Source organism: Gorilla gorilla, chromosome 1 (genome assembly GCF_029281585.2).
Source record: "Gorilla gorilla gorilla isolate KB3781 chromosome 1, NHGRI_mGorGor1-v2.1_pri, whole genome shotgun sequence".
NCBI lineage: Eukaryota > Metazoa > Chordata > Mammalia > Primates > Hominidae > Gorilla > Gorilla gorilla.
In genome coordinates, this window is record NC_073224.2 from 224,529,470 (window position 1) to 224,546,254 (window position 16,785).

General features: G+C 43.4%; 1 protein-coding gene across 3 annotated transcripts in view; it reads right to left on the bottom strand.

Annotated features, from left to right (window-relative positions):
- Positions 1–16,785, bottom strand: part of DDI2 (DNA damage inducible 1 homolog 2) — a 49,956-nt gene that overhangs the window by 11,826 nt on the left and 21,345 nt on the right. For 2 of the 3 annotated variants that reach the window (XM_055385083.2, XM_055385087.2), the window contains exons 6-8: positions 11,790–11,918; positions 5,622–5,725; positions 3,509–3,698 (exon numbers count right to left, since the gene is read on the bottom strand). In XM_055385083.2, coding sequence (XP_055241058.1) covers positions 3,509–3,698; positions 5,622–5,725; positions 11,790–11,918 — 423 coding nt within the window. Of the gene's footprint in view, positions 1–3,508; positions 3,699–5,621; positions 5,726–11,789; positions 11,919–16,785 lie in introns of those variants that run through there. The other variant, XM_055385084.2, reaches the window with a different exon arrangement.

Here is a 16,785-nt window from a genome sequence, read left to right on the forward strand (position 1 = left end):
TGGTCTCAAATCCATAGGTTCAAATGATCTCCCCACCTCAGCCTCCCAAAGTGTTGGGACCACAGGCACGAGCCACCATGCTTGGCCAGAAAGAAGTTGTTAACAAAATACTTTCACCTACTACGTCCAGAGTATTTATTCGGATGATATTAGGAAGTTGACGTTCTAAATAAAAAGGACCTGATATGTAGAATTATTTCATTACTTAAACATTACAAAAATTAGCACAAGCTATACTACCAGCAGCAAAAGGTTATTTAGGTAAAAAGCCATTTCTTTTTAATTCTTTAAAGTTGGTACATCCCCTTCACTAAGCCTGGAAACATATGTGTATCTGTTTTAATCTTCCAAACTTTTATTAAAATAAGGTAATTACCAAAAAAGGATAACTGTTATTAGTAGGTTAGAAAATACTGCTATTATCAGCTAATGTTTCTTAAATAATGGCACCAAGACTGTGGAGGTTAAAAGGAAAAAAAAAAAAGACATTTCATAAAGTGATAATATATCCTCATATTAACACACAGCATCACGACTAAGATGATAAATTACACCCCAAATGCAAAACCTTGTAAAGAGCTATGTCAAACTCATTCAAGCTTACCTTGCAGGTAAGATTAAAACTATTAAGTTAGTCTCTGTCTGGTTGTTCAAAATTCCTCCCTTCCTACAAAATACTTAAGTTACAACCAAAACTGTAGTTAATATAAAAACTTGAGCCAAAAAGTGATGGGAGTCAATTCTGGTTTTTTTTGTTTTTTTTTTTTTTTTGGACACAGGGTCTCACTCTGTCACCCAGGCTGACTTGCAGTGGCAGCGATGATGGCTCACAGCAGCCTTGACCTCCTGGGCTTAGGTGATCCTCCCATCTCAGCCTCTCAAGCAGCTGAGACTATAGGCGCGCCACCATGGCTGGCTAATTTTTTTTTTTAATTTCTTGTAGAAACAAAGACTCACTATGTTGCCCAGGCTGGTTTCAAATTCCCAGGCTCAAGTGGTCGTCCTGCCTTGGCCTACCAAAGTACTGGGATCACAGGCATAAGCCACCACGCCCTGACTCAAACTGTACTTTATACATAAAACTAAGCCAAAAGGTGATGGAGTTGATTCTGAACAAAGTCAACCTGGAAAACTCCATCTGCCACCCACACCCATTCTAAAGCTCAATGACAGACATCTGAATGTTCTCCAGTAAAACAGTGGCAAAAGCTGCCTGGTTGTTTTTAAAACTCTTACCACTTTCGTCTTCAGGATAAAGCTATTCCCTGAACTCGTAACTCTTAATAATTTACTGTACTAGAAAAAGCAATGTGTGATACTAGTCATACTGATGAATAATGCCAGCACAAGACTGTAAAATAACCCAAACTCAAAAGTAAATTCTATTCAGCTTCTAGAAAATACATCCCAGAGTCACCGTTCTATAACAAATGGGGGATTTCAGCAAAACTGTTACCCCATTTTACCTAGAAAACTTAGCTCCATCATTACATTTAAACAAGCTAAATAACTGAGACTTAAAAAAAAGTATTAGGTAGCATGATTTCAATATATACAGTGCTAATATGGCCTGATGACAATACTGTAATCTCAGACCATAACACTGCATTTTCAGTAACGTTCAATTATGCTGGTCAGGCATGGTGTCTCGTTCCTATAATCCTGTCATTTTGAGAGGCTGAGGCGGGTGGATTGCTTGAGCCCAGGAGTTCAAGACCAGCCTGGGCAACATGGCAAAACTTCATCTTTGCAAAAAATACAGAAATTAGCTGGACATGGTAGCAGGCACCTGTAGTCATAGCTAGTCAGGAAGGGGAGATGGGAGGATCAGTCTGGGTGACAGAGTAAGACCTTGTCTCAAAAAAAATTTTTTTTTTAATTAAGTAAATAAAAATTTATACTTCTTTTTGTTGGTTCTTCTGTCTTTGGTGAAGTTAGGGCTGCTCACACACAGTAGCAATGATACCTTTCAAAATAAACCAGGCCTAAGAGGCATGGTGGCTCATGCCTGTAATACTTTGGGAGGCGGAGGCGAGAGGATCTGCTTGAGCCTGTGAGACTGAGACTGAGGCTGCAGTGAGCCATGGCTGCGCCACTGCACTCCAGCCTGGGCAACAGAGCAAGACTCTGTCTATATAAATAAAATAAAATAAAATAAATAAAATAAAATAAAACAGTCCTAAGAAAAGGAAAGAAATAGGGAAATACTGTTGGACTCAAAAGTTAACATCTGCTTACTGTCAAAATTTTCTTTAGGAAAATCACAAAAACAAAAACATACAAAAAAAACCTCTTAAAAAAATTTAGGAAGCTTCTAAAATGTGTCTAAGCAAAATAACCCCAATCTATCTTAAACACAGCAATGGACTGAGCTGTTCTTAATCTGTTGAAATACTGAAATACAGAATGTTTCTCTTTTTTATGAGATAGTGTCTCACTCTGTTGCCCAGGCTAGAGTGCAGTGGTGCCATCTTGACTCACTGCAACCTCCACCTCCCAAGTTCAAGCAATTCTCCTGCCTCAGCCTCCCAAGTAGCTGGGGTTACGGGGGGTGTGCCACCGCACCCTAATTTTTTTTTATTTTTATTATTATTATTTTTTGAGATTGAGTCTCGCTCTCTTACCCAGGCTGGAGTGCAGTGGCGCGATCTCAGCTCACTGCAAGCTCCGCCCCCTGGGTTTATGTCATTCTCCTGCCTCAGCCTCCTGAGTAGCTGGGAATACAGGCGCTCGCCACTACGCCCGGCTAATTTTTTGTATATTTAGTAGAGATGGGGTTTCACCGTGTTAGCCAGGATGGTCTCCATCTCCTGACCTCGTGATCCACCTGCCTCAGCCTCCCAAAGTGCTGGGATTACAGGCGTGAGCCACCGCGCCTGGCCAATTTTTATATTTTTAGTAGAGATGGGGTTTCACCATGACCAGGCTGGTCTCAAACTCCTGACCTTAGGTGATCCGCCCACCGGAGCCTCCCAAAGTGCTGGGATTAACAGGCGTGAGCCACCACGCCGGGCCAGAATACAGACTTTTTCATTATTGTATTAAGAGATGGGTTTGGATATGGTAGCTCACACCTGTAATCCCAGCACTTCAGGAGGCCAAGGCAGGAGGACTGCTTGAGCCCAGGAGTTGGAGATAGGCCTGGACAACACAGCAAGACCCTATCTCTGCTAAAAATAAAAAATTAGCCAGGTGTAGTCCCAGCTACTCAGGAGGCTGAGGTGAGAGGACTGCTTGAGCCCAGGAAGTCAAGGGTGCAGTGAACTACAATCATGTCACACTGCACACTGCACTCCAACCTGGGTGACAGAGTGAGACAATGTCTCCAAAAAAAAAAAAAAAAAAGGAAGATCAAAGAAGGAGGTTAAGAAGACAAATAATGAACACATCTACTACTGGACCATGAGACTGATTAAAAACCGTAAAGGTTCCTACCCCTTCTGAAGCCCACACTTCCCGGGCTTACCCATCAATAACAAGTACTGAAGAGTTTGGCCATCCCAAATACCTGCATCCTCTGCTGATTTTTGAAGGGCTTCTGCTAATTCTTGGTCTGCAATCTCCTCTGGCCGTACATCCTCTCTTCCAGCCCCATATGCCAACCGGGCACACTCTGGTAGCTCTCCCTCAGGAAGAAAGGTGGTCTGGGAGCCTGTGGTGCCGATCACGAGTACATTTTTCTTCAGGTCAATGGAACACTTGGAAGAAAGAAACGAAAGAATAATAGCAGATAAAACACCATGCAGAAAAATTATGCTCCTTACTTTAAAACTCCAATCACAAATGGCCAGGCACGGTGGCTCATGCCTGTAATCCCAGCACTTTGGGAGGCTGAGGAGGGCAGATCACCTGAGGTCAGGAGTTCCAGACCAGCCTGGCCAACACGGTGAAACCCCACCTCTACTAAAAATACAAAAATTAGCCAGGCGTGGTGGCACATGCCCATAATCCCAGCTACTTGGGAGGCTGAGGCAGGAGAATCACTTGAACCTGCGAGGCGGAGGTTGCAGTGAGCCAAGATCGTGCCACGCAAGGCAATCTCCACAGTATTCTTTACTCCATGCTAATGCTAACTTCCTTTTTTGTGTATTTTATAACTACTTAATAGACAGCTGTGCACATATATGATTTACATCTATAAAGTTGGAGACTGCTGGTCTATACCATGACTAAAAAAATAAGGAAAGGCAGTGACAAGGTTTTATCGATACATACATTCATTCATTCATTCATTCATTCGTTCTATTTAGAATGCTGTGAGCCGGGCGTGGTGGCTCACGCCTGTAATCCCGGCACTTTGGGAGGCTGAGGCGGGCGGATCACGAGGTCAGGAGATCGAGACCATCCCGGCTAACAAGGTGAAACCCCGTTTCTACTACAAATACAAAAATTAGCCGGGCGTGGTGGTGGGTGCCTATAGTCCCAGCTACTCGGGAGGCTGAGGCAGGAGAATGGCGTGAACCCGGGAGGCGAAGCTTGCAGTTAGCCAAGATTGCACCACTGCACTCCAGCCTGGGCAACCGAGCGAGACTCCAACTCAAAATAAATAAATAAATAAATAAATAAATAAATAAATAAATAAATAAATAAATAAATAGAATGCTGTGTCTTATTATCAATATGATGCATCTACTTTTACAGAAATATTTTAAAATAGTGACATAAAAATATTGATTAGCTATATTTTCAATTGTTTTTAACTCAATTTTGTTTTTTGAGATGTGGTTTTGCTCTGTTACCCAGGCTGAAGTGTAGTGGCACAATCTTGACTCACTGCAGCCTGGTCTCAAGGGATCCTCTTGCCTCAGCCTCACGAGTAGCTAATGTACCACCATGCCTAGCTAATTTTTGTATTTTTTGTAGAGACAGGGTCTCACTAAGTTACCCAGACTGGTTTCAAACTCATTCTGGCCTCAAGCAATCCTCCCTCCTTGGCCTCCCCAAATGTTGGAATTACAGGCATGTACCACTGTATCTGGCAGGTTGACTGGATATAAAACCCTACTGTGAAAAATGTGAAGTACCCAGTGAGGTCTACAGCCATACCACCCTGAATATGCCTAATCTCATCTAAATACCCAGTGGACTAACTGCTTCTTCAATGACGGCAGTATATCTTAAATTATTGTGCTTTAGAGTAGAAAGATAAATATCAACACAAATTAATATATTAATTATGCACCCTGTACTAAATAAACACTTTCACTCCCAACATATACCTTCCTTAACCTTGAAGGTCTTCTTCCCAAGTACTGTTTGATCAGCATCAGAGAATGCTACAGACTTACTTGACTCACACTTTTTAGTCAGGTCATCAAAAAAACTACTAATCAGGATCTAACCAGAATCTGAAAATTATACAAGGGAACCAAACTGTCCTTTACAATCTCAAAACATTTGGCAAGATTTAACAGATTCACAGAGAGATTTCACAAAAACAGATTCTATCTATATTGACACATCATTTCAACCTTTGTATAGCAACATAATTTAAGGACATTTCCAGGTTTGAAAAGTCGTTATTTCTTAGTTTTCCAGTATATGTAACCAATAAAAATAATGTGATAATAACCATATTACAAAAAGCAGATGCAAAAAAAATAAGTGAAGCTCTTAATTACCTGGTGCCGTTTAAGCATGTCCAGTCCCAGAAGCATGTCCATGGGCTGTTCCTCAAGTATAGAGAAGGAACATGGCAAAAAATCTCCTTCAATCTGAACCTGAGCTAAAAAGCACATGAAGAGAAAAGGTTATTGTTACGTACTTCAAAAGAGAGACGGAGTTTCGCTCTTGTTGCCCAGGCTGGAGTGCAATGGCATAATCCTGGCTGATGGCAACCTCTGCCTCCCGGTTTTAAGTGATTCTCTTGCCTCAGCCTCCCAAGTAGCTGGGATTACAGGCATGTGCCACCACGCCTGGCTAATTTTGGTATTTTTAGTAGAGACGGGGTTTCGCCATGTTGGTCAGGCTGGTCTCAAACTCTTGGCCTCAGGTTATCTGCCCACCTTGGCCTCCCAAAGTGCTGGGATTACAGGCATGAGCCACCGTGTCCAGCTGAAAAGTTCTTTTCATTATTATTTTTTGAGGCAGAGTCTTGCTCTGTTGCCCAGGCTGGAGTGCAGTGGCGTGATCTCGGCTCACTACAACCTCTGCCTCCTGTGTTCTCTGATTCTCTGCCTAAACCTTCCAAGTACATGGGATTACAAATACGCACCACCACGCCCAGCTAATTTTTACATTTTTAGTAGAGACAGGGTTTCACCATGTTAGCCAGGCTGGTCTTGAACTCCTGACCTCACGTGATCCACCCACCTTGGCCTCCCAACGTGCTGGGATTACAGGTGTGAGCCACCGCACCCAGCCAAAAACTTTTTGTAGAGATTGAGTCTCGCTATATTGACCAGGCTGGTCTTGAACTTCTGGCCTCAGGCAGTCATCCCTGCCTTGGCATCCCAAAGTGCTGGGATTACAAGAGTGAGCCACCACACCCAGCAGATGACCTATTTTTAAAGAACTCCTTCCTTACACAAGATATTGTGTATTTTCTGCTAAAATCTTTAATTTTCCTTTCCACATCTAGGTTTTAGGTTTTTTTTTTTTTTTGAGACAGGGTCTGCTACGTTGCCCAGGCTGGTCTCAAACTCCTAGGCTCAAGCAATCCTCCCTCCCCTGCATCTAGGTGTTTACTCTGAATTCGCTTTTGTGTGGTGTGGGTAGGGTCCGATTTCTAATTCATTTCTCCCCATGGATACCTCTTGTCCCAGCAACATTTCCTAACATTTCCCCATTGCTCTGTAAGACTTCCTCTCATTGATCAAGGTTCATAGAATCATGGGTTTGTTTCTACTCATATCTTCTAGATAGTCCTTTGATATCTAGAAGGTAATGTTGTTCTAGAGTATTTTGCCCATTCTCACAATATAGGGCCCACGCCAAATTTAAAATGAGCACATCCAGTCTCACAAAAAAACTACCAGGATTTTGATGGCATCTCAATGGTTCTGTGGATTAATGTGGGAGAACTGCCACCCCCAACATACTGAATCTCTAATCCATGGTAAAGCTTTCCTTTTATTTAGGTTTCCCCTATTGCTATAAGGGTTTTTTCATGCTGATCATAGCCACGGTTGTAAAATCCACAAGGATGGCCACAGAGCTTGGTACTTATTTTGTCTCCTACTATTATCTTCTCATTTAAAGTCATCAAAAATCTGAGAACTCAGCCCCTGAAGGAACCAGTTTATGGTATTCCTACAAAACTCTCAGTCCTACTGTGTTTAGGAAAGTGTAAGGTAGTTGAACTATCTTTATCCTACACAAATCAATAAGAGAAACACAAAGACCCTAATAAACAGACATACATATTTCAAAAGAAAGGAAGAGCAAATGTGCAGAAAAACTATCATTTACAATGAAAGAAAAGTAACTTACAATAAGAAACCACTCTTTTATTTGTAAAAAAAAATTTTTTTTGAGAAAAGAGTATTGCTCTATTGCCCAGGCTGAAGTACACTGGCATGATCTCGGCTCACTGCAACCTTTGCCTCCCGGGTTCAAGTGATCCTCTCACCTCAGCCTCCTGAGTAGCTGGGACTACAGGCGTACGGTCATGACAACCGGCTAATTTTTTGTAGTTTTAGTAGAGATGTGGTTTCGCTATGGCCCCCAGGCTGGTCTCAAACTCCTGAGCTCAAGCAATCTGCCCACCTTGGCCTCTCAAAGTGCTAGGATTTCAGACATGAGCCACCACACCCACCTTATTTGTAAATTTAAGAGGGAAAACTAATATTGCTTAACAGTATAGGACACTAAGATGAATATTCATTCAGTGGTGGATAAACTGGATTGGTACAGGTTAGCAACATATCAAGAGTCCTAAAGCATCTGTAACTTTGATTCAGTAGTTTCACTTATAGGAATCTTGACTAGGGGGAAAAAAATCAAAATGTGCAGAAAACTATATTGCCATGTTCTAATAGGAAACATCACCAGCCAGGCGCAGCAGCTCACGCCTGTAATCCCAGCACTTTGGGAGGCTGAGGCAGGCGAATCACTTTGAGCTCAGGAGTTCGAGACCAGCCTGGGCAACATGGTGAAACCCTGTCTCTACTAAAAATCCAAAAATTACCCGGGTGTGGTAGCAGCTGCCTGTAATCCCAGCTATTTGGGAGGCTGAGGCAGGAGAATCGCTTGAACCTGGGAGGCAAAGGTTGCAGTGAGCCAAGATTACGCCACCACACTCCAGTGTGGGCAACAGAGTGAGACTCTGTTTCAAAAAAAAAAGAAAAAGAAAAAGAAAAAAAGAAACAACCCAAAAGCTGATCCTTAAACCTGCAACAGAATGCTATACATTTATTCATTTATTGAAATAATTCTTTTGAAATTCATGGTGACATTGGGAAAATGTTGTTTCACTTTTTCTTTGAGCAGAATATAAAATTTTAAACATGAAATAATCACCTTTTATAAGATAAAAAAGTGCACAGAAAAAAGACCAGGAGAGATGCCCAAATGATACTGGTGGTTGATTCTCACTACAGGAATTTAAGGGATGTTTTTTTCCTTCATCTCCCATTTCTATACTTTTGAAGTTCTCTACAGTAAGCATCTATTAAACGGATAATGGAAGAAGAAAACAAAAACAATTCTGATTAGAGATGAAGGACTGAACACATGCATTTATCTACATTTACTCCTAAAACATTGCAAAAAAGGTTTTTGGGTTTTGTCTAAGGCACACATTTTTTTTTTTTCTTTAGAGATGGAGTTTCACTCTTATTGCCCAGGCTGGAGTGAAATGGCACAATCTCGGCTTACTGCAACCTCTGCCTCCCAGGTTCAAGCGATTCTCCCGCCTCAGCCTCCCGAATAGCTGGGATTACAGGCACCCACCACCACGCCTGGCTAATTTTTGTATTTTTAGTAGAGACAGGGTTTCACCATGTTGGCCAGGCTGGTCTCGAACTCCTGACCTCAGGTGATCCACCTGCCTCGGGGTCCCAAAGTGCTGGGATTACAGGCATGAGCCACCGTGCCCAGCCCTAAGGCATACATTTTTAAGGCCAAATATAATAGTAGAGACCACAGGAACAAAATTTTAGAGCTAAAAAGCAGATGACAGTGAGGAAAACTGAGCAGCAACCCAACTGACATCACAGAACTCCTATGGAGCATAGGAACTGGTCATAAATACCTCTGTAGATAGGAGGAGAGATGGACCCAAAGCAGCAAGGCTGGCGGGAAGGCCGCAGAGGCACAGTTAGCCCTTGGGGTGTCCCTCCCACACTCTGCTAGGCCAGGAGACCCTTCACCCCAGTAGCAGACTAGAGGCTTATTTTCTGGAGAGGGTGAAACAGAGGCACTCTTAACAGAAGTGAGCATGGAGGGAGACAGGGACAGAATAAGTATCCAACTGAAAACCAGGGGGAATAAATAAAATCCAACTGAGATGCCAGCCTTTTTCTCCCTCCCAACTTTCAGACCCACCCTACAGTAAAGGCCACAAGAGCCATGGCTGCCTACCCAGGTCATTTACCAAACAAGCCTTTTGGTGGCCCACTCTTTTTTTTTTTTTTTTGAGACGAGTTCTCATTGTCATCCAAGCTGGAGTACAGTAGTATGAACACAGCTCACTGCAGCCTCTATCTCCCTGGCTCAAGCAATCCTCCTGCCTTAGCCTCTCGAGTAGCTGGCACTATCGGCACTTGTCACCACACCCGGCTATTTAAAAAAATTTTTTGTAGAGACGAATTCTCCCTATGTTGCCCAGGCTGGTCTCAAACTCCTGGCCTCAAGCCATCGTCCCACATGAGCCTCCTAAAGCACTGGGATTATAAGTGTGAGCCATCCCGGCCAGCCAGTGGCCCACTCTTCAATGTGAGCTGATGCCAAGGATCACAAGACATTTATGAAAACCATCTAAAGTAAAATACAAACAAATACAAAATCCAACACAAAGGTTGGAAGACAAAGTTGAAGAAATCCCACAGAAAAACAAAAGAGAAGAAAACTAGAGGACAAGTCCAGGAGAGATTATCCTACCTGAATAACAGACATTCCAGAGGGGAGAAAATCATCGTCAAAATAATTCAGAGAAAGTCCCCAGAACAGAGGGATGTGAGCGTCTAGACTGCACAGGTTACCAAGTACCTAGCACAGTATATGAGAAGAGATCCACACCCAAGCATGCATTGTGAAAATGCAAAACACTGAGGTCAAAGGGAAGATCTACAAGCTTCAAAGAAGAAAAAGAAGGCTGGGAACGGTGGCTCACGCCATAATCCCAGCACTCTGGGAGGCCTCGTGGGCGGATCACTTGAGGCCAGGAATTTGAGAGAGATCATCCTGGCCAATATGGAGAAACCTCGTCTCTACTAAGAATACAAAAATTAGCTAGGTGTGGTGGTGCATGCCTGTGATCCCGGCTACTCAGGGAGGCTGAGTCAGGAGAATCGCTTGAACCCAGGAGGCGGAGGTTGCAGTGAGCTGAGATCGTGCCACTGCACTCCAGCCTGGGCGACAGAACAAAGACTGTTTCAAAAAAACAGAAAAGAGGCCGGGAGCGGTGGCTCACGTCTGTAATCCCAGCACTTTGGGAGGCCGAGGCGGGCGGATCACGAGGTCAGGAGATGGAGACCATCCTGGCTAACACGGTGAAACCCCGTCTCTACTAAAACTACAAAAAATTAGCCGGGTGCAGTGGCGGGCGCCTGTAGTCCCAGCTACTCGGGAGGCTGAGGCAGGAGAATGGCGTGAACCTGGGAGGTGGAGCTTGCAGTGAGCTGAGATTGCGCCACTGCACTCCAGCCTGGGCGACAGAGCCAGACTCCGTCTCAAAAAAAAAAAAAAAAAAAACCTGAAAAGAAAAAGAAAACTTTCACATAAAGGATCAAGAATCGGAACAGAATCCAGCCTCACTACAGCAACACTGACAGTGAAAAGGTTAAGGGGCAATGCCTCAAAATTGTGAAGGAAAATGATTTCCAACCTAGGCAGACCAGTAGAATGTAGGGAAAAAAGACACGTCTGATACTTAGTCTCAATTTACTCCCATGCACCTCTTCTAAGAAAGTTACTGGATAATGCACTCCAATAAACTGAGGGGCAGATAAAAAAGAGGAAGACAAGGGATTCATGTAATCCAACACAAGACAGAAGAGAAAGGAATCTGCAGGACTCAGTCAAGTTAAATTCCAAAACAGCAGCTCTGAAGCTGGCCTGAAACTGCCAGTCCAGGCTCAAGAAGTATCTTTGATAGGATGAAATGTAGAGGCTATTGGATGTGCTTGAAAGGAGATTTACATAATTAGGAAATGTCTGGGATGAATACTATGCAAGAAACCAAGTAAGAAAAACAGGACAATTATTAATTCTAAGAGAAAATAATACTAGCCATGAAAGAAAAGCAATCACATTCAATTAGATAGCTCAGCTCTCAAACACAGTCATATGAGTAAACAGCAAAATAAACATGTTATTTAGAAATATGGAGGTAAGTATAAAAATAAATCAGCTAAAATGACGGAAAGGGATTATATTTTCAGGAAATAGAAACGTAGAGGAGACTACTTGTTTGCAACCAGCAGAAACACATAACTTTGACTGAACACAGGATTTAAAACTTCTAGAAATTAGGCTTGCTAGCTCAGACATACCCACACAAAAGAAATTTAAAACAACAACAACAACAAAATAAGAACAACAAAAGACCCTCTAAAAACTTGAAAATTGACTACCCTACCTACAAATAGCCTATAGAAAGACAGCAAGCCCCGGTGCCTTTTGCTCACCTAGATGTACCCTTCCAATAATCTTCTGGGTGCCCACTCCTTTGGCAATCCCTGCCCACCGACGGTCCACCAGTCTCATTATATTACACCTTTCTGCACAAGCTTGGCTCATAATAGTCATCTGGGCACCTGGAGGAGTAGAGAAACATCAGACAATAAAAACAAAATCCACTTTGTGAGAAGACTCAAAATACAGCACTAAATAATAACAAAGCAAAAACCAAGCACACCCCAAGGCTTTTGTCTCTATAAAATCATTTCTACCTAGCAAGTGTCCTGCCCTGCCTAATTCAACTTTCAGTTCTACTCTGTAATCTGAAACATGATGTAAAATTTGACATTGAGGGAAGAATATTCTGTAGCGATGCAATAATTAAATGACATTTTAAAACTTTACCAGTAGAAAGCAGTGATGTCCTGTGTCTACAGATGGCAGTGCTAAATTAGCAGTACTTTGCACTTCTTACCGAGTATCTCTAAGCCGTCGCCTCCTGGCTTCAAACGATTCTCCTGCGTCAGCCTCCTGAGTACCTGGGATTGACAGGCTTGCGCCATCATGTCCAGCTAATTTTTTTTTTTTTTTTTTTTTTTTTTTGTTGAGACAGTCTCGCTCTGTCGCCCAGGCTGGAGTGCAGTGGCGCAGTCTCAGCTCACTACAAGCTCCACCTCCTGGGTTCACACCATTCTCCTGCCTCAGCCTCCCAAGTAGCTGCGACTACAGTTGCCCACCACCACACCCGGCTAATTTTTTGTATTTTTAGTAGAGGTGGGGTTTCACTGTGTTAGCCAGGATGGTCTCGATCTCCTGACTTCGTGATCCACCTGCCTCGGCCTCCCAAAGTGCTGGGATTACAGGCGTGAGCCACTGCACCTGGCACGTCCAGCTAATTTTTGTATTTTTAGTAGAGATGGGGTTTTACCACATTGGCCAGGCTGGTCTGGAACTCCTCACCTCAAGTGATCTGCCCACCTCAGCTTCCCAAAGTGTTGGGATTACAGGTGTGAGCCACAGTGTCTGGCCCTATCAAGTTGTTTTTATATCAAATTTTGGGCTGGGTGTAGTGGCTCACGCCGGTAATCGTACTTTAGGAGGCCAAGACGGGAGGATCACCTGAGCCAAGGAGTGGAAAACCAGCTTGGGCAACATAGTAATATCCCGTCTCACTATGTAAACAAGTAAGTACATTATTTACTACTTTATCTGCTCAAAAAGTAAAATTAAAAACAAAAACCCCACACTGGGACACTATAGTCTACTATTAATAAATCATGCAGTCTTCCAAAATTTAGAAGTGGACTCCCATACTCTGCTCCAACAATTAGACTCTCTTCCCTTTAAATATGAGGGCACTTAGGTTATTTTCTCTCCCAGAAACATGTACACAGCGGGTTGGCCTATGTAGAAGACAGTCGCTTCTGTAATCTTTACAGTCCTAATTTCTCCCTGAAACTCTAGTTCTACATTCTTGTGCACTGGACATTTCTGTCAAAGCCAACAGGCATAAAACTCTGTCTCCCCATATAATTCTCACTTTGGATTTCTGTCTTTGCCAATGGGATTATTTTCTTGCAGCCATAAAACCTGGGCACTGTTCATTTTTGACTCTTCTCCTAGTCTTTCTTCTCTCAAACCTGTAAATAAGGTCTATGCAATTTCTGCTATTTCTGATGCCCTTTCTTCTCCTTTTTTTTTTTTTTTTTTTTTTTTTTGAGACTGAATTTCACTCTTGTTGCCCAGGCTGGAGTGCAATGGTGCAATCTCGGCTCACTGCAAGCTCCACCTCCTGGGTTCAAGCGATTCTCCTGCCTCAGCCTCCCGAGTAGCTGGGATTACAGGCAAGTGCCACCATGCCCGGCTATTTTTTGTATTTTTAGTAGAGATGGGGCTTCAGCATGTTGGCCAGGCTGGTCTTGAACTCCTGACCTCAGGTGATCCACCTGCCTTGGCCTCCCAAAGTGCTGGGATTACAGGTTTGAGCCACTGCGCCTGTCCTGATGCTCTTTCTTCTAACCATAGTGATCAGCCTGGCTCACACTGCCATTCCCTTGCAAGAGGACAATTGTTCTGGCTTCCAAACCACTCCGTGGATGCGTAATTTAAAGCAAGGATATTGTTGTGACCCTTAGGGGTACAGAATTTTCCAGATCTGTGTCTACCTTTAGTTTTCCTAAAATGTCACTTTTTTTTTTGGAAACACAGTCTTGCTCTGTTGCCCAGGCTGGAGTGCAGTGATGTGATCTCAGCCCACTGCAATCTCTGCCTCCCAGGTTCAGGCTATTGTCCTGCCTCAGCCTCCTAAGTAGCTGGGATTACAGGTGTGCCACCATCATGCCTGGCTGATTTTGTGTTTTTAATAGACATGGGGTTTCACCATGTTGGCCAGGCTGGTCTTGAACTCCTGACCTCAAGTGGTCTACCCGCCTCAGCCTCCCAACGTGCTGGGATTACAGGTTTGAGCCACTGCACTGGGCCAATAGCACCATTTTCAAATCACTTACTTCTTCATCTGCTTAAAAGTCCTCAATGGTTTCCACTTCTTATGAGATTAGTTTCAAACCACCATCACCACAGCTTCAGATCCCACCCCATCCTGGCTCCACCATTTCTTTCCAGCCTTACATTCTAACTACTCTAAACCGTCTGCTTCAGCAGGAGGAATATGTCCCCTTTGCCATTCACTCACTTTGACCCTCCTGTAAAATGCTCCCTCCCCTGCTTTTTTTTCTGAATTCCACTGATGCTTGAAGATCTAGCTCAAGACCCACTTCCTCCCTAACTGACTGCCCTTTTGCAATGACCTCGCCTCTCACTCAATTCCAACACTTCCTGCTCATATTACTCACAGGTACCCTACACTTTATAAGCGATAAAAGTTCTTGGCATTTGAGAAAGATTAGATTCAAAAAGGCCCAGAAATAACGAAGGAAAAGGGAATTTGGAAAGGCAATTCTTTCTTCCTCCTTCTTAATTTACAAAAGCCAAGTTATTAAAGTAAGCAACCCAGGATGAGAAGGGCCCCTTTCACTGCTCTCCTGCATTTTCCAAAGCCTCAGCTCAAATGCTGTCTTCTGGAAAGACTCTCCTGAGCACCTCGGTCAGAGTGAGAATGTGGTCTCTACAGCCATCCAACATTCACCTGATTTTTGCACAGTGGTTGAGATTTCTGGCATCAAGGGGACCTGGGGCTGAATCCAAAGCCCACCACTCACGAACTCTGTATACCTGGAAGCGTGACTTGATCCCTCTAAGTTTCCTTGTGTGTAAAAAACAGAGTAGAGAATGTGACCTCTCTATATCTAAGTTTTCTTATGGATAAAACAGGAATTATAGAACAAAGTACACAGAGATGTTCTGAGGATGAAATAAAATTGAGTAAGATGATTATATTAAGCACCTAGCATGGTGCTTGGCACACAATAAGGAATCAATACACACTGAGTATTCTATTAGCGTCTTCTATGTATTTGTCTCTCACTCACACAGGGGACCTCTGAGGCTCCAGTCACTAAGTCTTATCACCAAGCACTCAGCACAAGGCCCTACCCACAACAGATATTTTTTAAACTGAATAATTTCAGTTTTTTTTTAAACTCCCAGGAATGTCTGTATCTCAAGATACAAACTCCTTTTTTTTTTTTTTTTTCCCCCGAAGGCAGGGTCTCACTCACCCAGGCTGGGGCACAGTGGCACAATCACAGCTCACTGCAAGCCCTGACCTCTGCCGTCACCACAGGCTCAGGTGATCTTCCCACCTCAGCCTCCCCCGTAGCTGGGACTACAGGTACGCACCACCACACCCGGCTAATTTTTGTATTTTTTGTAGAGGCGAGGTTTCCCCATGTTGCCTAGGCTGGTCTCAAAACTCCTGGGCTCAAGCAATTCTCCCACCTCACCCTCCCAAAATGCTGGAATTACAGGCATGAGCCACTAACACCCAGTCTCAAGGTACAAACTCTTAATGAGAGTTGAGGCCAGGAGTTCCCGATCAGCCTGCACAACACAGGGGAACCCTGTCTCTACAAAAAGTTAAAAAATCAGCCAGGTATGGTTGCACATGCCTGTGGTTCCAGCTACTTGAGAGGCTGAGGCTGGAGGATCACTTGAGCCCAGGAGTTGGAGGCTGAAGTGAGCTGACTGCACCACTGCACTCTAGCCTGGGTGACAGAGACCCTCTCTTTAAAAAATGAGAGAGAGAGAGCTGAAACCCAGCATGTGCTCAGGAATGTGTAGATGAACAAATGAAAGAAAATACTTTTTTTCTTTTTACATAGAAATACACAGTGAAGGGGGAAAATATTATTTGAGCAAGGAATTTTTCTACTCTAGGAACTCACCTATCTTACAGCCTTGAGTGAGACACCCAGAATTAAGATGTATGAGACCACACTCAGTCATACACCCACAAAATGCTGCATGGTGTAGTCTTACTAAAAAGCAAACGGTTGTTACTGACAGAAAAGGTGCCAACTAGTATGTGAATTAACTGAACCCTCAAGCAGAAGAATCCCTGTCTCCTTACTTGGTTGTTAAGTTCTTTAAGGGTAAGAACCATACCCAGATAGCCTTACACTCCTCCCAAATCTTGGCAAAGTGCTGGTGCACAGGCCAGGCTGAAATGTGTTTGACCTATACTCTACACAGCTCCTTTTATATCTCCTTCTTCTAAACCTATGTATTCCCAGTTTTTTACAGAAACATCCAAGAAATTCAGGATGCTAGATAAGGGGAGCTAGGAAGAAAAAGGAGACACCACAAAATACAAAACTGGTTAAGAAATGATTAAAGAAAGAAACCTAATACCAACAGAATGCCTGGCAAGTGAAACAGTAAGTCCCACGCTAGTGAGTTAGCAGCCTAAAGAACTACAGCCATCTGGGCCAGGCACGGTGGATCACTTGAGGTCAGGAGTTCAAGACCAGCCTGACCAACATGGTGAAACCCCATCTCTACTAAAAACGTAAAAATTAGCCGGGCGTGGTGGTTGGTGCCTGTAAT